Consider the following 26,335-nt stretch of genomic DNA (forward strand, 5'->3'; position numbering starts at 1 on the left):
ATGCCAAAGAAGAAAATGCCAGCAGAGAAACAAGGAATCTGTGGACACAGAGGGTCCTCTGTTAGACTCATGAATCTTCCAAGATCACGTTACAACAAGCCGAGCTTCAGTAAGTAAATGGAGATATTGTTGCACTGTGAATGTCTCTGTTGTTTTTCTGTGTTTTCACAAATGAAGTCGATGGACACTGGTTGCTTGCTCGGTTTTATAACGGGGTGAGGAAAGTGCATCTGGTCTCCAAAAGAACTGATGGAATTTCTCTCTAGCAGAACAATGCCATCTTGTCAGTGGTAAGATATATGATCAGTTCCTGGGTGTTAGTACAGGACTGGCATTAAAACTGCAGGATACAGTCAAGTGCCTTTTTCCTTAGGACTTTGTCAAATTTGAACGGACACTTCCCTTTTGTCACTGGAAAATTCATTCTTTTTATAACAAGCTGTAGTAAAAAGGCCAACATTGTCACATCAGCCTCACGAACATTTGTCACGCCACTAATTGCTCTGTGATTTATTCTAGTAAACGCCCGAGTCCAGTTAATCTCAGTGTCCTTGAAATCCTTCAAGGCCAGCTGATGAATGTGGTTCCTGCACATTCTTAGACTTGAACAGGAAGTACCCTTATTAAATGAAACTGATAGCGATCACAGCGTGGCTTCATGAAATGTAAGTGAACCGCACAAACGTTTGAACATTTCTGTTAGGTTTGGCAGCACTTAGCTTGGATTTCAAATGGACTTTGTTGCTGGGAAACACACACCATTTGTCAAGAGAATCAAGCTGGAATGAGACCAGTATTAGTCCAGTGAAATTTTAATAGCAGCCTTTTAAGTCTGATATGTGTATAAACCTCCAGGAGAGAGAAAAAAGAAGACAGAGGGGGGTGTAATCCTTGCTTGCTTTTTCTGCAGCATGACTGGAATTTCAATGCTTGTTTTCTTCACTGGAGTGTGTTGTTTGTCTTTCAGAGCATTCCTTCTTGGATATCCTCTATCTTTTCTGCTTCAACCTAATGGACCTTTCAAATAACCTTTGACCTACACTGGATTAAAAGACAACTTGCTGCACGTAGCTGCTTTTTCTCACTTGCCCTTAACCAAAAACATATTGTTCTTGTTCCTATTAAACATTTCTGTGGGTCCCAAGAGCACAAGGAGGATGTGATTACTTGCTTTTAAAGCCTCCCACAGATTCACTGTTCTTGCTGTGATTTGTTATTTAATGCAGGGGATGCATCCCAAAAGAGTTCATCACCTTAAACTGACTCAGAAATGATTCCTACATCCATTCCTTTAGTGTGACAGGACAACTTTCTTTCAGTTTCTAGAAAATCACATGCTTATCTGGGAGTATCCCACATTTCCAGACTGTGCCACACAGACACCACACACATACACAAAAATCTAACTGAAAGTGAAATCTGGGAAATTCCAGTTTTTAATATTGGCTTCTTTTGTGCCATAACATGTTCTTAATCAACAATCCAAAATGGGCACATTCCTTTTCTCTGATGTTAAGATGATAATGAATCAAAAGCAAACGAACAAAAAAAAACCCCAATCCCAATACATAAACCATATGATACATATTTCATTTCTGAATGAATCAATTTGGTGTAAAAATTCAACCAGAAGGGACAAAAAATGGTCCAGTTTTGGTCTTTAAACATTTGGTCTAAATTATGAAAACACAGAGCAACAGAGCCGATGGTGCGTGGGTGTGAATCTATGTGCTGGTGACCTTAAGATGTGTCTGTGCATGTGTATGTGTGGGCAAAACGACGGCTAACAGCCAACAACCAAAAAAATCTTCACTCTTCAGCTGATTTAGAGGGTTTGGGTAATTTTTTTGTTGTTTTAGTAGTAAAATGTAACTGTATATGCAACAGTGAAGTCGCATATACAGTATTTTAATTCATCCTTTATTTTTGCACATTTTCCATTCTTTTAAAGTGTAAAACTTTCCAAAAATAATCACATTTATGCTTTTTCAGGGGGTTTTCCCACAGTTCTAAAGAAAAGACAGGATGTCTAAATTTACAGACTTATGGAAAGAGGAAGTGTAAATGACCTAAACAGATTTTTTTTTTATTATTTGTCTAAAAGTCAACGGTCTAAATCCATTTTTATGTGTTTTTATGAATATAATATCATGAATTAAAGTTTTCACAGCAAATATCAAATTGTGTTAAATGGACAAAAATATTATTTAAAGCTATTAATGTCTGTAAATACCTCACTCAAGACCTACAATAGTTAACAGTGCAAACATCAGACTGTGTAACATAGCCTGACTCATGAAAAACAGAAATATCGCCCCCCGCATGCAAATTACTAACTGTGCAGTGAAAGTGGGAAGAGAGAGAGAGCAAGAGAGGGAGAGAGAGATAGGAGTCTGCTTGTACTTATTCACGACAGCTCGGAGCTGCACAGTCCAACAGGGGAAGCTGAGCAGAGGAGTAACAAATGACTGAGGGGTCATTGTTGAGTAAGGCAACTCAAATGAGTCAAAGTAGATTATTTGTTCAGCTGTCAGTGGGGCTCCTTCTCATTGCGGCAGGTAAGATGCTCTCATTTTCATTGCTAAAATGACGGTCTTCGAGATTTATAATGCATATTTGGTGTAATTTTGTCATATGATGTCTTTTTCTCAGTGGCCAAGACTTGTTTTTATTTATTTTTGTTATTTATTTATTTATTATTTTATTTTCATTACCCACAAGGTCTATACGGATCAAGCATAAATGTGAAGCCATATTCGTGTTAGAGAAAGAGTCATTGGCGTGATTAGTAAAACAACAGCAGCTAAAGCTGTGACATGCCCCAGGTGCAGGACTTAATTTAACCAGAAGGGTGCGATAGATTGCCGTGTGTAAAAGAGAGAGAAAATAAAAGAAATGAAAAACAAATGGTGGATAGTTTCCCAGATTTTGTGAAAGAATGTGTAAAAGTACCCAGGGAGAAAAGAGGTGAAATCTGAACCAAATCTTTTCCCCTCAAATGAACACTTATTATGTGAAATCCAGTCTTCTTAGATGTGAGTTAAGGCTATTTATGCAACAGCAATTTCAACTTGCTGGCACTGGCTGTGACTCTGAATGTTCATTAGTGGTTTATTGGATTGATGTAGTTAAATGTATAGCCAGCTGTGTGTTGTTCTTTCCTTTCACTTTCCATTAAGTATATTTTTTTTTAAATATGTCTTTTTTTGGAATTGGGAGAACATGGAGGAATACTGCAATAAGGCTTCAGATTAATCAATAATTTCTTTCTATTAAAAGGTTTGATTTGTACAACAACTTCTTTTCCCCTTTAAAGGTGTTGTCTTCTTAAGGGTTCATTGTTCACCGTGAGGTCATGGACTGTAACCTCATCAACCTCTTGCTTTCACTGTTATCATTTAGGGAAGTGTGGCTGTGTAAAAAAACACTCTTTGGCATTATGATAATCTTGTTTCTACACGAGTCCTCCTGAATAACAATGTGGGGGGTACGGTGAAAGACAAATCCTTTAAAAAAGCTCTTTTCTGCTTAACAGGAAAATATATCAAAACAAGGGCTTGATAAAAGAAAAGTCTTATCTGGTGAGAATATTCACTGACATATTTTTTGTTCAGTTAGTGCACTGACTAAAAAAAGGGGGGAGATTATCAAACTCATTGTCAAAAGAATGACTCACCATGGGAAAGGAATGTACACAGGCAAATGAAGTCAGCTTCCAGGAAAAATATGTGTTGTTTAATGATTTATTTTATCCATGGTGAGCAAGCAAGCAAACGGTGGAGGGAAGAAACTCAAATACAGGTATTAGTGAGCAAAGCAAAGAAACACACAGGAGGAGGTGGTAGATCCCCCCAAATTGCTAATTTGCTTGTTTGACTTCATCTGCCTTTTTTATTGTATTTTGTTGTTTAGTGAGACATTTAATATGCTTTTTTACTTGTGTTTTTTTAAGGTCTTAATGTCTTACAGAAAGTTATTTTACTACAGCAAAAATCTGTAAAACACTACAGGTCCATAGGGTGACTAGTTTTCCACTTCCCTCCAACAAAGAGGGAGAGTCCATACACTTCCTTTTCTGATTTCTTAATTTGTGCATCCTTGATGAGTCTCCTTACATTGTTCACTTAGTCTTTCGCACAAGAGATAGGACAGGAGAAGGAACAAGGAGAGAGGAGAGGAGGAAACAGGAGTTTAACAAACAAAAAACCCATTCAACCTTCATTTTAAAGCAATGTCAATTAAACAGATGAATTATAAGTCGACTTGTTAGCTTTGTTTATTTGCATCAACAAGGCGATTCCCAAAGAGCTAATAGCTGAAAACTTGGTATATATCTGCACAGTGTCCACTGTGGCCTGAGCGATGCATTTGGCTTCAGTTGACCTGTGTCTCATCAGAAATTGTCTCAGTGGAAGGCTGGCTGTCAACAAACCATTCTTCAGGAAGGGAAATGGATAGAAAAGACTGAGGTGTGCCAAATTACACAAGAAATGGACTGAAATAGTGCCATCAGGTGTTATGAAGTGCAAATAGTCATACGTATTGAAGAGGGCATCTGAAAGGTACAACAGTATGGTGGAGGTTTTGTCGTGGTATAGGACTACGTTTCAGTCTTTGGTGTTGGTAACTTTGTCAAAAGTGATTGAATTACAAATGCAGAAAAGTACCATCTTGCAGTACCACCTGGAAAGCATCTGATTGGCCTAAAACTCTTCCTAAAAACACTACTGAAGTCCTCTTCACTGTTCTGCATGCGCAACATTTCTATCAGTGAAACTACGCTGTGAGTAACTGTGATGGGCTGCGGCTAGGCTGTTGGCATGTTGGTTTGCTGGAGCCTTACGTGTCCATGAGAGCATCATCTCTAACCTGGTTGTTCTTGTCAAAAATCTGACTGCACAGAGGTGCTGAGATGACCAGTACATGTGCTGTTCTTGCAGTAGCTAAAATAGCTCTGCAGCTGTTTCAGCAGGGCATTGCCTGACCCAACACAACCAGAGGAATGCAGGACTTTCTAGATCAGAAGCATATCCAGACACATCCTATTACACATATTAGCCTGATTGTATATACATATGTCGTAGTGTTGGTCTATAAAATATGCTTAAAACACAAACTTGCATTTCCTTTTTGACTAGTATATTTGGTTTGATTTGTCGATCCTACATTTTAGTTTTACTACAAAACAAAAACAATGTGAAGCATCTAAATATATATAATATTTCTATGCTGCAGGTGTAGGTGCCTCATGTCCCATTGAGTTGAGCCCCTCCAGTGTTGTGGTGCGGTATGGAGACCCAGTTTCAGTCAACTGCACCGCAACAGTGAGCCATGATGGAATGGGTTGGGAGGCTTCAGTTGGAGGGATAGGGATTACAGAGGTCAACCATTTGCCCTGGAATGTGGAGAGTTTAACAGAATGGGGCATCTCTGCTTTTTGCTTTATTAACGCTAATGAGCAGTGCCAGAAAAATCTGAACATCGTTGTTTACAGTAAGTCCTGGTTGTTGTGCGTATATTATCACAATTATATTATGATAACTCTAATAACTCTGGTATCTAATAACTCCTTTCTTTTTCTCAGCATTTCCAGAAAAAATCCAAATCAACTCCACCGCTGACTCCAATGGTATGATGGTAGAAGGGGAGGAATATAACATTACTTGTGAAATCCCCAAAATAGCACCAGTCCAAAATCTTACTGTAAAGTGGTACAATGGAGACAGAATCATTGAATCAGATGTCTTAGAAATCATTGAACCAAATAACTTAAAAAATACTAAACAACCAGTGAAACTTTTATCTACCTTCCCGTTTACACCAACTCGAAACAACAGCGGTGCCAGGTTCAGATGTGAGGCACAGATGGACCTGAGCCCAGTAGGACCACATTTGAATGTATCGTCACAGGAGCTTACTATTACAGTTGTCTGTAAGTTTGAGCTTATTTGTTTGTAATTCACATAAAATACAATTCTGTCTCAGATAGTATTTGTGACTATTATGTTTACCTGGCAAGATGGTATATGTCTGAAAGAAGGATAAAACATTACATTGTAACAAATGGTTGGTGCTTTTGCTTCTTTTCAGTTGGACCAGATGTACAGTGTTCCAATATTATTGAGCTAATGGAAAATGAATCTTTGGAGGAGAATTGCAATATAGCAGGAAATCCCACCCCCTCGGTTAAATGGCTGAAAGATGGACAACCCTTCAACTCAACCACTCCGATGAGAAGGGAAAATGCAGGGATGTACACACTTGAAGCTAATGGCTCACTCTCTGTCCAAAAGAACATCCAGGTTCATGTGTTATGTGAGTGTCACATCCACTTTTATGACAAACTAACAAAACTAATACTACATTTGAACATTATACATTTAAAAATAGCAGAAATTGCTGGATGCACAAAGTGGAAGAAGTGCTCAAGTCCTAACTGAGAGTAGCTGTCACTGTTTTAATCAAATGACTCAAACTTACAACACAGTACGCAGGTTTAAAGGTTTTAATTAACAGAGTCTTGGGAAACAAGAGCATTGAATTTCAAAGGAAGCCTGGCTACTTAATCAGGTGAAAGTCTCCGGACTGTCACTTTATCTGTTCACATGCTGGGATGAAACACAGGTGAATATTCAAGAATGATCTCTTAAAATGTTTCTCTTAGTTCTGGTTAGTGTCAGTCAGGCCAAACTGCGACTGGAGCAGTATCTCTGTCTTCCAGCAGATAAATTCCTTTGAAGGACAAAAACTCAGTGTCATACTCAGCTGTGTGGGAGGATATTGTGGACATAAATGCAGGAGGCAGGACCTTGACTCGAAGCAAAACTTTTAATGCTGACTAGACCAAAGAAAACACAGAAAGACCAAAGTTCAGGAAAAACAAGGAAACCATGCCAGACAATCCAAAAGCCATAAATAATTGGGAAATAAATATTCTCAGGGCATTACAGAGCTGGAAGACAAACAACTATGAGGGTCAAAGCAACAAAGAACAAGGAGAGACTCAGACAATATACAATGTAATACAAGAAGGTGAAGAGGGTTAACATGACAAAAGGGAAAGGGAGTAGGACAGGACAGTGTAGGAAGGCAAAAAAAAGACAAAGCAGAAAGATGACATGAATGGAAACTACAAGGGAACTAACTAAAGGACAAGCTGAGAGTAACAAAGTTAAGAACAGAAGACTCAAACAGCAAGACTGAAATATAAACCATGAAGAGCCTATATAAAGCAGAAGATAAACAAGAATTGTAAATACAAGGGAAGAATAACAAAAAACTCAAAACCAAGGGTCCCAAACCCAGGGAGGACCACACTGAGTGTTTGTCCTTTTCCTTTGTCCTTTCCTTTTCAGACGGACCAGAGTTGAACTGCCCAAGCATTTACATGGCAGAGGAACATACTCCTCACAATCTCACCTGTACTGTTGAGGGCTTTCCTGAACCTGTCATGGTCTGGTACAGAGATGATGAGGTGGTGGAACTTCCAAAGACGTTGACGAGACTTGATGCAGGACATTACTTGATCACAGCTTCAAACAATCAGTCAAACGTTAACGCCACTGTGGAAATTATTGTTCACTGTAAGTCTTTCAGACACACGTCAAGCGAGAGTGATTACATACGTATATTTTACTCCTTTTTGTCTTAAATGAAATTATTGTCTTTAGATCAACCATCAGAGATATTTGAGCTTCAAGACCTTGAAGTCCACATTGGTTCCACTGTGGAGCTGAAGTGCTCCTCCAGTGGAAACCCACGACCAACGTATACCTGGAATTATTACCAGACTGACAATGTGATGGAGGAAAATGAAGATGGAGTATCCCGTTTGGAGATTCACAGCGCTACTGCATACAACATGGGTACCTACACGTGCCATGCATGGAACAACAAGGGAAGAATTTCCAGAACAATCAAAGTGACAGTTATAGGTAGGTGAACTGCAGTACACAGTATGCAACATAATCGATCTACCAATTATAGCCTGCTTAGATAATGTCCTGGAAAGAGTGATAAAGTATCATGGATTGTGTGTAATATGAGAGCATTAATAAAAACCAGCTGATCCGCACGCTTTTTGGCTTTTGAGTCTAAATCGAGAAGTATCGATTTACAGCTTCTCACCATTACCACTACTGATGTGTTGTTCAAACCAAATGGGGAAGAAGGGTGATGTAAGTGACTTTAAATGAAGCATGGTTATTGGTTCAGTTTTCGAGAATTTTTAAAAACTGCTGATTGACTTGCTGATAAAAAATATATATACCTCAGTTCAGATCACATTTTACCTTATATTAAGAGTAATTTGGCTAAGTAAATGTGACACATTTAACTGATATGTGTTGCAGGTGCAGTCCATCCCAAATAATTCTTTGAGCTAGGGAGGGGTGTATCCTTCCTGGGATCTTTTCCTGTTGCCTCCAAAGAAACAGCTTAAAGACCTTTCCTTTCATTTCACTACAGTGCTGGATGTGGAAATCTTGCATTATTGTAATGAAGGAATGTAGATTTGGACTGAAATAACATTTCTCACTCCCACCCTTCCTTCTGCAGGTGCTGAGCAAGAATGCCCACTTGAAATAACTCCAAATCCAATGGTGCTTGAGTACAGAAGCAGAGCGCAGGGTGCAACGTGCAGCTCAACATCCGCCATCTCCACAAATGTCAAGAGAATGTACTGGGAGGGTGTAGAATCTGATAATATGACTTGGTTTACTAACACCAATGAAGACTGGGGGATGACGCCAGTTTGCACTGCAACATTTCAAGGAATAGGAAAATGCCAAAAATCATTGAACTTTACTCTTTACAGTAAGTATTCTCAACCCGAGCTGGCAAAAATACAGACATCCTGTACTTGAGTAGAACTACACATCCTTGTGTTAAAAAATACTCTGGTAAAAGTACTGTTTTAAACTTCTTTACTAAAGTAAATGGGAAAAGGTACAGACTCAGAATGTACTCAAAGTAAGAACGTATTGAGTAGTACCTTGTGCTATATTAATGTAATAAAATTGTAGTATATGGGAATAGAATATTTTCAGTCTTCAGTTATTTCAGTCTAAATTTTATTCTAATGATTGTTCTCAGCATGACTCAGTAATGAGCATAGGAAAAAATGATTTTTTGAAAGAGCTCTATCTTCTGTTTCCTACATTGTAGAGGATAACTTTGCCTCCACACATAAACAGGAAACACAGTCAGAGGTTAAAGAGAGATTCAGCAAAACACCTGCCCACTTTATCCACTATTAGTATGCCTTTTGTGTATTACAGTTTAGGATCAAATTGATTTAATGTTTAAAAGCACAAAGTGATGTGAAATAATATCTCAACTTGAATGTGTTAAACCAAACGTAACAAGGTTGTTTTGAAAACATAAGGAATGGAAAGTATAGACAGCTGTCAGAAAAATACTCAGTATTGAACACTCAAGCAAAGTACAGATACCTGAGAATTATTTGTGCTTTGTTACTTTCCACCTCTATTCACAACAATTTTCATACTTTTGCTGCCTTCAAATTTGAATCTTAAATTGTGTTACTCTGCTCTTTCCTCTCCCAACAACTCTCCACTGTAGAAAAACCAGACAGTGTTTCCATTTACCACGTGCGTCGCTTGAGCTCTGTGGAAGAGGGCAAAGAGTTCCAGCTGCGGTGTGACATTGTCAGCATCGCTCCAGCACAAAACGTCACTGTGTTGTGGTACAAAAATCAAGGTGAGGAGCTTTTCTGTAAATATTATAGACGTACTGTGTGAGACTTGCAATACAACACAATACAGTGCTTTGAGAGTCTTTCTAGTGTCCAGCAGTGGACAATGCCACTGGATGCAAAAGAAAGATTGATCATAGAAAGAGAAAATTACGCTACCTTCACCTCCACCATATATAATAATGATGATTTAAATCAAAAGGATCCAATTTGAGTTCATCAATCTATAAGACATCTTGCCTCTGATTTTCAGTCCAGTTCTCATGTAATTTGAAGACGACTTCTGATGAGGCTTCAGCGAACATTAAATGGATGATAAACCTGTAAATGTTAGTTAAACCAACCAGTGCACTTATATAGAAAAAACAAAGTGCCTTAAGATCTAATTAAAAAGTGATTCTTGTATAGGTTTTCTGCTATGTGTACACACAACACTAGTTCATCCCTTCAGTTAGGTGTCTTTAATATGGTTGAGTGGTTCATCAGCTAGTGTTAAGATGTTTAACAAAGTGGTCATATTACAGTGAGTTGACTGAAAATGAGTGAAAAAAGTAGCCAATAGCAAAAGAAAAAGCCTTTAAAAGACCTTCACAAAGCCTGTAGTAGAACTATTGTTCAAGACCGCTTTAAAACTCATTGCTTCTTATAAACTAAATATAAAGAAATAAGGAGTGGCTCAAGATCTTCTCACAGTACTGTAAGTTATGCTTAACTTCTGTTGTGTCTCCCGCTCATACATAAACAAGTAGAAATGTCAGCTTTTGTCTTTTTATTTTCTTATTTTCTGTCAGACATACTGAAAGAAACTGGCTGTCAGCTTGAAAACAACAAAACCTGCAAACTCAGTGATGTCAGATCCCCGGTAAATGTTTCTGCCACGATTAATGTCAACCTGCAAAGGAAAGACGACGAAGTGGTGTTCAGATGTGAGGCTCGGCTAAACCTGAGATTAAATCCTCTTCCGACTACAACATCTAGCACCCTTAAGATCACTGTCCTGTGTAAGATCCCACTTCATATTCACTTTTCCCTATTAGGGGAAGCTACCATTCCTTTTGTTATGTTGAACATATACTGTTACTCTCTTAAGTGTTTATGTTAAAAGTAGTGAAATGTTCAGACAAAGATGTAAAGATATTTAAAAGTACACCATTTGACTCTTTGCTCTGAACATCAGATTTCTAAAATTTGTCTTTCTATTGTGTCACTGTCATATCAGTTTATGAAAGATTTCCTTATATAGTCAACTGCTCCAGGCATAGCACATCTTTAAAGTCAAACAATAATCTTGCTAGTGCATATAGATTACAGCATGTAATTAAAAGACTAAATCCATCATTATCTATAACAATATGAAGGTAAAGATAATGTAATTACAAAACAGAGACACCCTGCTTTAACCTTGTTGCAGATATTTGTGCTATTCACTCTTTCCATTTAAATTTACTATTCTTAACATTGGTGTACGGATGAGTTTTAAACAGCATATTTGTTTATTTTGGGTGGTATTGCTTGAATACTCAGTGTTTGACATTATTCTGTTTACCTTTGTGTCACAACAGATAAGCCCAAAATTAATACCACAAAGCTTCCAAAAGAAATCCCCGTGTTCAGAGGCTACTCTGAGGAGCTTGTTTGTGAAGCAGAAGGTTACCCAATCCCAAAGATCCAGTGGCACTACAACCCAGAGTCCCATGTGAATGTGTCTAAAGGAAAACTCACTGTGTCTGAGCCGGGCATCTACAACTGCACTGCCAGCAATGACGTTGGTTCTGCATCACATGTGGTTGAAGTGATTTTAAAAGGTAACACACTTTTAACACACAGATTTTTCACCTTATGCACCTTTTCTGTACATTTTTACATGTATGTGTTTCTGGATGAACTTAAAGCCAAACAATCAGAGGGTTCCACTGCTGTTAGCCAAGACAATAAAAATATAAGACTGCCCTAGATGTTTTATTAAAAAGTCACGGCTCTTTACATGAGGAGTACAGTGGATTCACGAGGGCAGTGGAAACAACTAGGTAACAAGAAAAATGGTGAACTAGGTAGGGAAAGTAAAAATTGAGTGAGTTCCATTTCTAGGTTCTTATCTGTGACTAAAGAACCTAACATTCTTAAATATAACACAGAAGGGGAGAAGGCTATGAAAATACCACAACAAAATTTACAAAATAAACCCTAGGCAGAATACTAATAGAAATGAAAAGGAGCTGAAATAAATACTAAGGAATATAAAAATCAAATATAAGCAATAAACTTGGAAAAAAAACTTCAGTTTCAATTCAATTCAGTTCAAATTTATTTATACAGCGCTAAATCACAACAACAGTCGCCTTAAGGCACTTTGTATTGTAAGGTAGACCCTACAATAATACATACAGAGAAAAAAAAACAATCATATAACCCCATATGAGCAAGCACTTTGGTGACAGTGGGAAGGAAAAACTCCCTTTTAACAGGAAGAGGTCTCCAGGTGACCCCAGGTCCATTATTGTCATGACAACAATGCTTTTTATTAAATCCTTCAACATGCAGACTGGAGGGACTTGGCACTGTTTCTGATTAGTAGTACTTCCTGATTCACAGCCATCCATCCTCTTAAAGGGCCTGTTTTTTTGAAGTCACATCTTGAAGTCATTCACTGAACATCTGCCTCTATTTTGGCTGTTTCCAAAATAGAGGCATATCTGACTCTAAAAAAGAGGAAACTGCACACTCATATGGCAGTGACTTATCAGTCACAAGAGCTATGTCCTACAAAATTTCCTATTTTATGTAAGCATAATTTGCAAAATATCCCCCCTGTAAATAAAACTGTATTAAATAAAACTTGAAACTACTAACTGAGATTATAAAATCTACAATGTCGAAGGTATATATGCACCAGCTTCACTTTTAAACCAATGGGGTTATGTCTGTCTTACAGTCATGGTAAAAAGAAATGCTCTCTTTAAATACAGTATAAATACAGTCTATGGATTTTGCATTATGCACTGGTTCACTGCTGCTGGTGACATTAGGGAATGGGTAATGATTTGTGCATGTGCTGTTTCTAACACCATCATAGTAACATAATAACCATAACAATAACCATAATACACTTGTTACAGTTTTCTTTCTGTTTCTGTTGCTGAAAACATTACTTTGAATGGACATTTAAGGAATTCTAAAGCATTAAATCTTATTGATATTTTATTATTTTATTTCCAGCCCCACAATTTCTGGGTGAATATGATCTATAACTTCTCACCTAAAATGCTTTCAAACTTCACCGGTATTACTACTACTACTGCACATCTTTGCTTATACTTTAGCTTTTATTTTGTATGTGTATTTGCTGACCTCTTTAAATAGTAGAGTTACATATAGAGTAAAAATGTTACACTTCTATTGTTGCACACTGAAGTGTTTCCTGTTTGACTGTCTTCATTGCAGAGGACTACCTACCTCTCATCGCTGGATTTGTGGCTCTTGCAGTTGTAGCCATCACCATTGTCTTCCTCTTAATCTACTCAGTCTACTACAAGAACACCAAAATGCGCCACTACAACTTTAAAAACCCCAAATTTAGCGAGCACAATGGGAATGTAGCTCACAGCAACGGCGACCTGCAGTTCCCTATGACCAGACTTTCAACGCAGTACATCTCTGCGTAGTAAAGAACAGACTGCTGAGCAATCTGAATTGGCTGCAGTTAACAGTGTTTTTAAAGTATGATTACCACTTCGACAAAGATCTATTCATTCAAATATCACGCAACCTTCTACTGCATATCGATTTTCCAATACATCATAATCAAAGGTGTAGTCCTATTTGTCTAAGTAACATTGTGCATCGGTCGCGACAAAAGCTTTTTCACTGCAGAAGCAAATTTACATTATTCAACTACAACTGAGCAATAGTGATCAATGCCAGCCTGACCTTAGTAATATAAAACTCATCTCTCTAATCCCTTTCACCAGTTCTTACATGCTGCTTACAGCTCTTTCCTTTCTGGATGTGTCTTCTTAATTTTCCATACTGTCTGTTTGATAGTTGCCCGCTCTCTCTCAAACTTGCCTCTCTCCCTCATGTAATCTGTGGTGAATTTTGCACCACTTTTCACACATTTAATCTCAGGGTTATGAACATATCTGACTGCTAGTTTCTGAAGCCCTAATTTGCCCTTGCCGTGTAATTATTGAAATGAATGTAATTATTGTAATGTATGTACCGGTAATTTGGGGCATGGTTAGATCACCCAAAGCTTTCTTTCCCATGAGCACATTTTAGTGAACGCATCATCACGGTAATTTGCTCTGGTGCTTTCAGTCACAAAACTGACACTCTGTCTCTTCGGTAAACTCTAGCAGAGCCTTTCTGACCTCAAAAGAAGGTTTTGTGATGGCACAGGTCGTTACTAAATCTGGCCCTAGATGTCAAGATGACATTGTTGACCAATTACTTTGTTGTCTTTTAACTAAAACTCTTAAAGTGACAGCTATATTTTGAATGATTAAGCTAAGTGGATGTTTTATTTCCTGTCTTGGAGAAACAAAATGTTGGGCATGACTCTGGACTACACCTCTGATTATAATAGTGTTTCATCCTTAAGAGAGTAATGCTAGGTGCAACCACAGTTCCATGAGTCTAATCATTTAAAGAAAAAAATAGCATCAACCATACTTGATTTAAATTTGACAGGGTCTCTCCATGTTCCCCTCTTCCTTCCATGAAAGTTTTGTTCTCACCACTCCACTCACAAAACTGTAATTTCACTGTGAATCCTAAACTTGAGCACTCATCAGCTTCACTCACAAACTAACGTGACATCATATCCACAATTATCACTGGTCATTAGAGCTATGTGAGCACACTGAATACTGTTTTTGTGTATCACTAATTCAATCTTTATTTACCAAACAACCCACAACATTTCAACAGTTTATTCTTTCAACTCGTAAATGAGGCTCAGTCAAATTTTAATCAAGGGGTTTTTTTGTAACTTGATTGCACCTACCATATTTACACAAGTGTGTATCTACTACTGGATTCTTGCCAGTTTTCACTGGATAGAAATATGTGAAGGAGTGATAAGTTTGCTTCTGACTTGAAAGTAGAACCTTTCCTAATTTAATGAGCACAAAGATATTTGATGTTTTTATTTTTTGTTTTTTTCATGGTTCTTTTTCCTTCTTAAGGTTTCAAATCAGTATGCTTCAAGCTGAAATTCAAAATATATATATATATATCAATTACACCGTCTTGTCACCAGGTGCATTTCACAGGGAGATTTGGTACATAAATTTTTTTTTTTAAACATCTCTGCAGAGCTCAGCAGTGCACACACACACAGACACACATGCAGCAATTTCATTTTTTAACTTCCCTTTATCACAGTCATACATATCATATAAAAATGTCAGTCAAAATGTAGCTGTTAATGTGACTGTGTTATGTAATCAAAATGTGCAGAGATGCTCTAACAATGTACCAATCTCCATGTGAAATTTAACCGGTGAGGACCTACAAGCATTACAGTACTTCAGTGTATACCATGTATTGAGCCAACTGTTGTTTCAGTCATAACTTCCTATAAGTCACTCTGCATTCCTTTCTACATATGTAGCCTTTTCTGTGCCTGGTTCTTTCTATGCCAAAATCTAAAAGGTCTCTCATTATGGGACAAATTGTCCTGTTCCACAGATGAGTGACCACAGGCACTGCTACCCCAGTGTCTATATGAGCTGTATGTAAATGCATATATATATATATATATATATATATATATATATATATATATATTTATTTATTTTTTATTTTTTTTCCTTTTAAGAAAACGTAAAGACTATTTAATGTATTATGAAAATGGACTGCATGGCGATATGATGGCATTGCAAATTATTGAAGGGTTAATGGAGTTCAAAGCCTTTTTGTGAAGGGTGAGGAGACCTTTATAACACATATGTATATACTGTTGTAAATATTTGTGACTGAGGAAAAAATAAGTATTTTCTTATTAAAATGATCACTTTTTAAACATGTTGTTGCTATTTATATGCATGTACAGCGAGTATGGCATATTGAAGAAAACTGATGGTTTCAGTTCAATTCAGTTTTATTTATATTGCACAAAATCATTACAACAGTCGCTGCAAGGCGCTTTATACCATAAAGTAAAGACCCCACAATAATACAATAATACCCCTTTCAAGCAAGCACTTGGCGACAGTGTGGAGAAAAAACGCCCTTTTAAGCAGAAGTAACCTCCAGCAGAACCAGACTCAGGGAGGTGCAGCCATCTGCTGCAACCAGTTGAGGGTGATGGGAGAAGGCTAGGAAAGGAAGGTGGAAAGTTCCAACAAAGGAAAACAGTAAATAGGGTTTTAAAACTCTTTACAAATAATTAAGAATGGCTGTTGAAAACTAAAGGAAAAAAAAGAAAACTAAAATCAAAAGAAAATTGATGGCTAAATACCAACATTAGCATGTCTTATTTAAATGATAATAATGTGATGAAATACTAACGTCTTGATGCATTCTCAATCATCCAGGAAAATAAATCTCCAAAAGTTGATTCTGTTCATCTGGACGTAGCGTTTTGTGGGAGAAACGTTTCGTCACTCATCCAAGTGACTTCTTCAGTCTCAGCTGACTGCAGGTTTCCCCAAATCCAACTTTACTCGTAACCCGGAAGCTCTCCCCACACACAGCCTTATGGGAACAGTAGTCTACCGCTACACTTATAAACAGTACATTTGCATAATTACTGAAGTCATTATGCAAATGTACTGTTCATAAGATTTGGGGAAACCTGCAGTCAGCTGCGACTGAAGAAGTCACTTGGATGAGTGACGAAACGTTTCTCCCACAAAACGCTATGTCCAGATGAACAGAATCAACTTTTGGTGATGAAATACTAAGTTCTGAATCGAAAAGGGAGTCCTACCCAGTACTAAACAAGGTGTACCTAATATACTGACCAGTGAGTCTAGTATGACTGTGACTAAAAAGATTACATTACTCCATACAAGCTACCCAACACGAATCCATCTACTTTTATCTAATCCACTTCAAAGATCTACTTTTTTCCTCTGCATTTATGTTTACTGACTCTCTGCATCAAAGAGCCACTTGTGTCACTTAATGCATCACTTTAAATGAACCTTTTCTTGTCTTTACACTAAATGTTGCTACTTTACATTTTAACTAACTGCACTGTCTTTGTCACTTTAAACTGTGATTTATTAGCACTGCTGCAGTGTTTTCTTAGTCAGGGGTAGTGAGTGCACTCAGTGTCTCTCTGTGCCCACTGTTGGGGGAGGGACAGTTTCCTCCCCGGTAACTGCTGGGAGCTGGGAGCGGCGTGCTGCTGTCAGCTGTAGCTTAGCTTAGCTTTCTCCTAAAAAAGTCAACAAGTCGCCGCTGGTTTACTTAGCAGCTGAGCTGAAGCGATATACACTCCAGCTCACTGTAAGAGAAAGGAAAGCCAAGGAAAAGGAGCGGCAGCTGTTGGAATAAGAGACTCAGAAAGTTTACTCTAATGGATTATTTGAGCTTTCTTCGTCTTCTTTCAGCCCTTTTGACAGTAGAGCTGTTATCGCTTTCTAACGGGGCAGAAACCAGTAAGTAAGAAACACTTGAGAGCTCATGTTTTCTTTGCTGTTGACATGGAAATAACAGAGGCTAAGGGTTCCATCCCTGCGTGCTTTGGAGTTTGCTTATAGCAAAAAGGGAGTGTTTAAAAAGTTGGGAAAGTGTGAATGAAGTTTTTAGTGAAATCCTTTATTTATCCAGGAAAAAGTTTCACTGAGTCTAGTTTTCAAGAGAGGCATGTACAGGAAGCCTATTCCTAAACGATTAAATGGGAGACAAAAAATGACAAAAGTGGGAAAATTAGTGACTTTTATTGTTGGGGTTATAAGGATCTTCTGTATATTTACATTTTCCCCCAACAATCTGTTTATTGTAGATGCATGGTTAAAAGATATATGTCTCAGGTGTCATAACATTGTACTTTGTAATACGTGGAAATGAACTGAGTTGAATGTGACGCATTTAACTGATATGTGTTGTTGGTATAGTCCTCCTCAAAGAATGGTGGGCAGCAAGTGCAGACTTCCCTGTGGGAGGGGTGTATCCTTCCTGAGTGTTTTCCTGTTGCCTACACAGGAACAGCTTAAAGAGCTTTCCTTTCATTGCTATTTCACTACAGCGCTGGATGTGGAAATCTTGCATTATTATATATAATGGAGGAATGTTGACTTGGACTTTTACTACCACTCATCTTTCTGCATGTGCTAAGCAAGAATGCCCATTTGAAATAACTCCAAACCCAATGGTGACTGAATACAGAAGCAGGGTGCAACATGCAGCTCAACATCCACAATCTCCACAAATGTCTAGAGAATATACTGGGAGGGCGTAGAATCTGATAATATAACTTGGTTTGCTAACACCAATGATGACTGGGTGGTAACGCTAGTTTGCACTGCAATATTTCCAAAACTACGAAAATGCAATAAATCATCGAAATGCACTCTTTACACTTTTACCACCTTCAAACTTGAATGTCAACTTTTGTTACTGTGCTTTCTTTCTGTTACTGTGATTCCCTCTCCCAACAACTCTTTACTGTAGAAAAACCAATCAGTGTTTCCATCAATCACGTGGATAACGTTACCTCCATGGAAGAGGGCAAAGAGTTCCAGCTGCGGTGTGACATTGTCAACATTGCACCGGGAAAAAAACCCACTGTTTTGTGGTACAAAAATCAAGGTGAAGAACTTTTTTTGTAAATGTTATAGCTTACGCCAGGTTTCTTTGTCTGTATTATGCTGGGGGAGTGAGAAATGGGTACAGACGAACGTGAAAATGCAAGACATAAGGCAAAAACTGAGTTTATACAATTCCAAGTTTAATTATTATATCCATATTTGTTAGGACCTCTTTAATTCTTCAATACAACCCAAACTTTCTTGGGGAAGCTTGTAGTTTCTTTAAATAGTCTTGAGAAATAGATCTCCAGGCTTCTTGAAAGACATTCAAAGCTCTTTTTTTAAATATTAGTAGCCTTTTGTTCTGTTCTTTGTCAAGATCCCACACTGCTTTGATAATGTTGAGGTTCGGGTTCTGGGGAGGCCAATCCATGACTGTTTCATTGTTTGTTTTTCTATCCAGGTATGCGTTTATTGTGTTGGCAGTGTGTTTGGGATCATTGTCATACTGAAAAATGAAGCATCTGCCAATCAGCCACTTTGCAGATGGTATTGCATAGTGGATGATGGTACTTTTCTGTGTTCATAATTCCATCAGTTTTGACAAGATTCCAAACACCACTGGCTGAAATGCAAACACTTACTGCATGTCTCTCCTGACCTTCTCCATGCATATAGATGAAGATTTGAACCCAAAATTTTTCATTTTGATTCATCAATCCATAAGACCTGTTGCCACTGATTTTCAGTTCAATTGCTATAATTTGGCAGCTGTTTTTGCATGTTGTCCTCCACTGGTCCAGTATTGCCTTACATTTCTTTAAAGACACACAGCACACCAAAGTCTCAAGATAGTGGTTCCCTGGGAATTACTTGATTGATGCAACAATTCTATTTTATGCCTGTAAAACTGTGTTATCTTTGGCATTTTTATGAAATAAAAATACAACAAAATTTGTGTTTGCAACAGGATGCTTGATTCTTGCAATGTTTTCTGTTATGTATAGACACAACACTGATTCATTACTTGAGTTAAGTATTAAGACATTTAGCAAGCAAAGAAAAAATTCCTCTGAAAATGGTTAGGTAGGAGTGGACTGAATAAGTGAAGGTAATAGCCAATATCCAAAGAAAAACCTTGGAAAGACCTCCAGAAAGTGTGGGGAACTATTGTTCGAGATCATTTTAAAATATTACAAGAAAGTCAGGCAAAATGTAAAGAAATAAGGTGTTGCTTGAGACTTTTTCACGGTACTGCAAGTCATGCTTCATTTCTGTTATGTCTCCGACTGATATGCAATCAGGTGGAAATGTCAGCTTTTGTCTTTTTGTTGTCTTATTTTCTGTCAGACATACTGAAAGAAACTGATTGTCAGCTTGAAAACAACAAAACCTGCAAATTCAGTGATGTCAGATCCCCGGTAAATGTTTCTACCACGATTAATGTCAATCTGCAAAGGAACGACAGCGGAGCGGAGTTCAGATGTGAGGCTCTGTTAGAAACGGGAGCAAACACCCCTCAAAATACAACATCCAGCACTCTTAAGATCACTGTCCTGTGTAAGATCCTATTTTCATATTCACTTTTCCCAATTAAGAGGAATCTACCATTCCTTTTGTTATGTTGAACATATACTGTTTTTAAGTGTTTATATTAAATGTCGTGAAATATTCAAATAAAGAGGTAAAGATATTTAAAAGTACACAATTTGAACAAAAAGTTCCACTTTGGGATTCTTTGCTCTGAATACCCAATTTCTAAAAAAATTTTCATGCTATTCATTCTTATATTCTCAATTGGATTCATCTCAGAGGTGTACAGATGGGTTTGAAAATATGCTATTCAAATTGTAACGCATTGTTTGTTTTTCATGGTATTGCTTGAATACTCATTGTCTTGACATTACTGTATTTACCTCTTTGTCACAACAGATAAGCCCAAAATTAATACCACAAAGCTTCCAAAAGAAATCCCCGTGTTCAGAGGCTACCCTGAGGAGCTTGTTTGTGAAGCAGATGGTAACCCAACCCCAAAGATCAAGTGGGGCTACAACCCAGAGTCTCATGTGAATGTGTCTAAAGGAAACCTCACTGTGTATGGGCCTGGCATCTACAACTGCACTGCCAGCAATGATGTTGGTTCTGCATCATATGAGGTTAAAGTGATTCTAAAAGGTAATACATTTCTGTACTACATGTTTCTGCAGAAACATAAAGCTGAAGTTCTGCAAAAGCATGAATATAAGGCTGTCCTAGACTGTATATAAAAGATGGACATGGCCAATGTGGCATTTCCCATGTAAATGGTAAATGGTACTTATGTATTGCTCTATTTGAGAACTTTTACTACAAGTCACCCAATCACACACACATTCATATGTCTGTCATATTTTGGAGTGTAACAGATCCAAATGGAATATGGATAAAACGACAGATAAACAATGAGCACAATCACACAGAACACAGTACAATTCAACAAAGGACAAATAAAAAGACACAACTCTTTAGATGAGAACCACGGAGGGTTCGTGAGGGCAATTGAAACAACTAGGTAACAAGAAATAGGTGAAGATAATCAAGGCCAACCAGACAGAGGAAGTAAAAATAAAAACAAGATACTGAAGACAAACAGTTAATAAAATAAAAAAGGAAGTCACTGACTAACATACAGACAAGACCCTAACATACTTTGAACTAATGAACTATGAAATACCACAAAATAATATACAAAAAACTAACACCAAATAATAAGTGCAAATAACTCACAATTTTGGGTTCAAGACCAAGGATCATAACAACAATGACCTGGGTTAACACAGGTTCAGTATCTTGTCCATGAATCCTTCAACATGCAGACTAGAGAAGCTAGGGACAATTCTTAAAGCCATGCACTGTTTCCTTTTTAAACCCATGGAATATGACTGTCTTATTCATGGTAAAAAGAAAATCCACTCTCTTTAAGTTCTCAGATTTCTTCATCAGAAAGAAGAGTGGGCGAGAATTCCCCCCAAATCACTTGCAAACAATTATTTAACTTATTGCTGCTAAAAGTGGTTGTCCAAGCTACTGAATCATCATAAGTACTTGGTTTTTGTTGAATAAATAATGATGCTGGTGTTCATCTCGGGCTTAATTCGTTTTTAAGACCTTGTAAAGTCAAGGTGATATGATATGTAAAACCCTACAGCTTTCTTTTTACCATGACTGTATATTTAAGTATAATTGATGACTATGAGGGTCCCTTCATGCTCCAAAAACAACAGCTTCGGGAGGTGGTAGAGTGGTAAATGTGTAGCTAAAATATCTGCAGGAATTTAAAAAATTTCAATTTGCTGCTATAACTTTGCACTGTCCACGTTTTGCTGTGACACAACAAATTTCCCACATGTGGGACTAATAATCTTCTTATCTCTCTTATCTTTTAAATATGTTGGGGAGATCCGCCATGAAAATTTGAGGCTATGATCAAATACAGGATATATCCACAATAAGTTTGGAGTTCCTAATAAAGTGCTCAGTGACTCTATGATGCCCTATGTTAGTTTTCGTTCAGTTTCAGAAAACATTACATTGAATAGTAATTTCAATAGTAGTGCAGGAGGCTTCGAAGAACCTGGGCAGATCACCAGTTTCTCACAGGGAGACAGACAGCCATTCATACCCACACACCTGTGGACAGTTGCCAATTTTAAGGAAATATAAATCATAAAATGGACAATTTAGAATTACCAATTAACCTAACCACACTAACTGCATGTTTCTGGGCTGTGGGGGGGAAGCTGGAGTACCTCGAGAGAACCCAAGCAAACACAGAGAAAACATCCCAACTCCACAAAGAAAGGAGTGTGTGGAGATGGTAAATCATAAAATTATATTCCACAAATCTCTCTGTAAATATAACCTATAGCCTGTCACGTAGAACACACTAGAAACTTAAGGGGTACTACTACTTTGCAATTGATCTTCCTGCCCCAATACTTGGTCATTTTAAAAAATAAATTAGAAGCTATCAATCTTTATTTTTATTTGCACTTTTTAATTTTGCATGTTTGTTTGTTGACCCCATTAAATTATAGAGTAAAAAGTTTACATTTGTATTGTTGCACATAGGAAATGAACACCCTTGCATTGTTTCCCGTTTCACTGTCTATATTGCAGAGGACTACCTCCCTCTCATCGCTGGATTTGTGGCTGTCACTGTGGTAGCTATCTCCACCATCTTCATCTTCATCTACTCAATCTACTACAAGAACACCAAGATGCGCCGCTACAGCCTTAAAAACCCCAAATTCAGCATGCACAATGGGAATGTAGCTCACAGCAATGGTGACCTGCAGTTCCCAATGACCCGACTATCAAAGCAGTACATCTGTATATAGCACAGAATAGACTGCTGAGCAATCTGAACGGTCTGCATCTCTCTGCCACCAGGGTTAACAGGTTTTTCTTGTTTTGTTTTTTATTGCTGTTGTTGTTGTTGTTGTTGTTGTTTTTTTAAGTCTGAATACCGAGCCAAATACAAAGAAAGACTATTCTGTCCTCCAAACGTCAATCACCCTGTTATTCTCACATAGATTTCCCCTTACATTATAATCAGAGGTGTAGTCCTATTTGTATAAGTAGCGCATCGATCACAGGCACACAGCCTTTAGAGTTATTTGTTTTTAAGGCTATATCACCAAAGTGGCAAGTTTAAATTATTCAACTATAACCATAACATGCTGCTTACAGCTCTCTCCTCCCTGGATGTGTCTTCTTTGTTTTCCATGCTTTCCTGTTTGATAGGAACAGTCTCTCTTTAACATTGGTGCCATCTCTCTTCCTCACTTATTCTCCAGTGAACTTTAAATTCTACCGTTTTTCACATAGTTGTTACATTGTAGGCACACAGCTGTGTGCAGTGCTTTTGGTTTGTGCTGAAACTCTTCACCGAGTCTGCTCTAAATATGCAGAGTGAAGAGTCCCTTTCTACTCTGGTGTTTTTCTACACATCATACGTGTCATCTTTTCCACACAGATTTTAGGTTTATACTGTAGAGTAGTTTGGCCCTAGATAGCCCAGCTTTGATTACTTTTTTAAACTTTCTTCCATGAAATATTGTTGACGTGACAACTGAATTTCAACCAATTAAGCTAACTGTGAATATGTTGTTTCCTCTCTGGTGGGAAAAAAAGAGGTGGGGACTATACCTGCAATTGTAAGTGTTTTATCCATAAGGCAGTAATACTAGGTGTAATCACAAATTTCCTTGATTTGAATAATTTAAAGAAAAAATAATGAAAACCATACTTGATTTAAATTTGGCAGGGTCTCTTTAAGGTCCTCTGCTTGTTAACATGTTCACCACTTCCATCATGGCTCCTGTTTTTAGATCCTTCAATGAAAGATCAGTTCTCACTACTCGACTCACAAAACTGTAATTTCACTGTGAATCCTAAACTTGAGCAAATATCAGCTACACTGACGAACTGATGTGACTTCATATCCATGATTAACACTGATAATTAGATCCGTGTCTCACGAGTCCAAGCCCAAAGGCTGAGCTAAGGTAAGGACTATGTGGAGTCACCACACAGCACATTGAATGCTTTTTTTGTGCCACCAAACAAAACACAAGACTTATCTCTCGGGGCCTTGCTTCATCCTTTTCCTATAAAGAAAGTAGTCAGAATGTGATTTACATTCAGTGATCTGAAAATAGCAGCCACACTGGAAGCAGTTTGGTTTTAAGGAAACAACAAAATAAAGTGAGGGTCAGAAACATTTAAATCAGGTTTTTGATTTATTTTTTTTTTATTGTAGCTTTTACTCTTTGTGACTGTTATTGCACCTGGTGTAGTTACACAAATGAGCAACCTCGGCTTGAGATGTACAAGTCTGTCTATACTACTGGATTCTTACCAGTTTTCACTGGATAGAAAGAAGTGAAGGAGCAATCCAACTCGAAGGTGAAAAATTTTCCCATTTTATTTTTTTATATCTGATGCATGGTTGGTTTCACTAATGTTGATGTTTCTGTTAACCTTAAGACTTCAGATCAGAACCGTATGGGATTTTTCACGTCTTTAGGACATTGTGAATCTCAGACTGCTGTCCTTTAAACTGTTAAACTCACGGGAAATGCAAAGCTTTTATAAACTGCTTTTACTTATTGCCTGCCCTGCCAGCAGTGCACACACAGCAGTTTTCTTATTTAACCTCACTCTTCAACGCATATCATATTGAATGTCTATATGAATTGTATATTCAGGGTAATATTTGATGTAAATCCAAAAGTTTATATTTATTTATGAGAAACAGTAAAGGCTGAATAATTTAGTGTTGAAAATGGACTGCGCACTGGTTAGTAATGCAAATTATTGAAGGGTTAATGGAGTTCAAATCCTTCGTGTGAAGGCTGAGGAGAACTTTATGACACATTTGTATATACTGCTGTAAATATTTCTGACTGGGGCAAAAGTGTATTTTGTTATTAAAAATGTCGCTTTTTAAAACATGCTGTTCCTATTTATATGCATGGAAACATCCAAGTATTATAGTGTAATAAAGAAAACTGAGGAGTTCAAGAAAGGACAATTTGGATATGTAGTTTTAAACCTTTTTTACAAGTAATTAAGAATGGCTGCTTTATTTGGTTATTGGCATGAATAAAATTAAAAAAGAAAATTGTATGCCTAAATACAGACTCAGTAACCCTAAGCATACCATTGTATTTAAATCATAACAATAATATTTTTGGGGGGGTAAAGGAGGAATAACAGTACAGTATTTATGCTTTACCTGAACCTGCAGCACAGCACAATGCATATGGAAAAGCTCTGCTTTGTCCACCACACATATCTCTAAGAACATCAACTACAAGAACAAAAAGTTAATATCATTCTTTTGCCTTCCCCCATTTTTCAGAATGGTTCATTAGTGTGTTGAAGCATAGCATGTCCATCCTGTTACCCTTATTTATAAAATAAGCTGATATTTTATGTGTTTTGATGGTGGATGCACTATCAAATCCTTTTTGAAGTCTTCCTCTGCTAACCTGTTGTGGATCACATGGTTAATTGTGGCTGCTTTAAACATAAAACTGAGAATATTCTTTAGTGTATTTATATAATCCATATATCACATTTTTAATATATATTTTGATATGTGGATCCCAAACATGTTGGGTAACGAGACTTTTCATGTAAAAGAAGACTATAAAATGTGTTTAAATGATCATTTCAAAATAGAATACAATGATTTGTTTTAATTATCCCTTACATGTAATATATGAGTTATATTTTAAAGCAGTCCAAATGTATACATACAGATAATTATAAGGATGGTGAGATCATTAAAATAAACAAGCATTTTACAAGAAACTGTAACAGTGAAAATTCCATGTTGTCTAAACGAATCAATGGGGTCTCTTGAATATAAATATATATAACTAAGTTCAAATGGTGGGCTGGTATATGTCCCATTTACATTGGTGCATACAATGTAAAACTAAGGAAAAATGTTCCAAAAGATTCCAAAAAATCTTGATTTTATTTTGAAAATATGCTCATGCTCTACATACTGGGTTCAGTACCGGTTTAGCATAGAGTATGTGAAGCATTCACAGGTGTGATGTCATCTCAGTTATCTTCTCTCCACCTTTTCTCCCTTTTTTGTTTTGCTCTTTCCTAAATAACTAACCAACTAAATAAAATAAAAAGATTTTAGTCATATCATTTTTAATTGAAGGTAATACATCATAAAAAATAAACATTAAAAAAAATATACTGTGTTACTACCTTCAATTTTGGTTTCAGTTTTGGTCACAGCTTGTGGGCAGAGCAGCAGGGGCGACACAGGTGTGTGACTAGCTGTATTCAGCCGGGCCTAATTTATTTGTCATTTCTTTGAGAGCGTGTTGTCCTCTATGCTGAAACC

At 37.3% G+C, this 26,335-nt stretch overlaps 1 protein-coding gene across 3 annotated transcripts; it reads left to right on the plus strand.

Moving 5' to 3' along the window:
* On the plus strand, positions 1-24,980 carry LOC146633914 (hemicentin-1-like). Of its 3 annotated transcripts, none has more exons than XM_085351709.1 (14): positions 1-109; positions 5,236-5,493; positions 5,585-5,932; positions 6,091-6,315; positions 7,356-7,583; positions 7,671-7,934; positions 8,557-8,814; positions 9,583-9,720; positions 10,507-10,716; positions 11,278-11,520; positions 18,341-18,478; positions 19,768-19,977; positions 20,350-20,592; positions 22,576-24,980. In XM_085351709.1, the coding sequence occupies exons 1-14, from the start codon at positions 1-3 to the stop codon at positions 22,794-22,796; spliced, it is 3,093 nt and encodes a 1,030-aa protein (XP_085207835.1). In that variant the 3' UTR covers positions 22,797-24,980. The 3 variants fall into 3 exon arrangements, with proteins under 3 accessions (XP_085207835.1, XP_085207836.1, XP_085207837.1); XM_085351710.1 differs by lacking the exon at positions 1-109 and adding an exon at positions 2,445-2,558; XM_085351711.1 differs by lacking the exons at positions 1-109; positions 18,341-18,478; positions 19,768-19,977; positions 20,350-20,592; positions 22,576-24,980 and adding exons at positions 2,445-2,558; positions 13,157-14,785.
* Positions 24,981-26,335: the final 1,355 nt, after the last annotated feature.

Source organism: Diplotaxodon limnothrissa, linkage group LG4 (genome assembly GCF_057381915.1).
Source record: "Diplotaxodon limnothrissa isolate DT_005_m linkage group LG4, D_limnothrissa_male_GT1.1, whole genome shotgun sequence".
NCBI lineage: Eukaryota > Metazoa > Chordata > Actinopteri > Cichliformes > Cichlidae > Diplotaxodon > Diplotaxodon limnothrissa.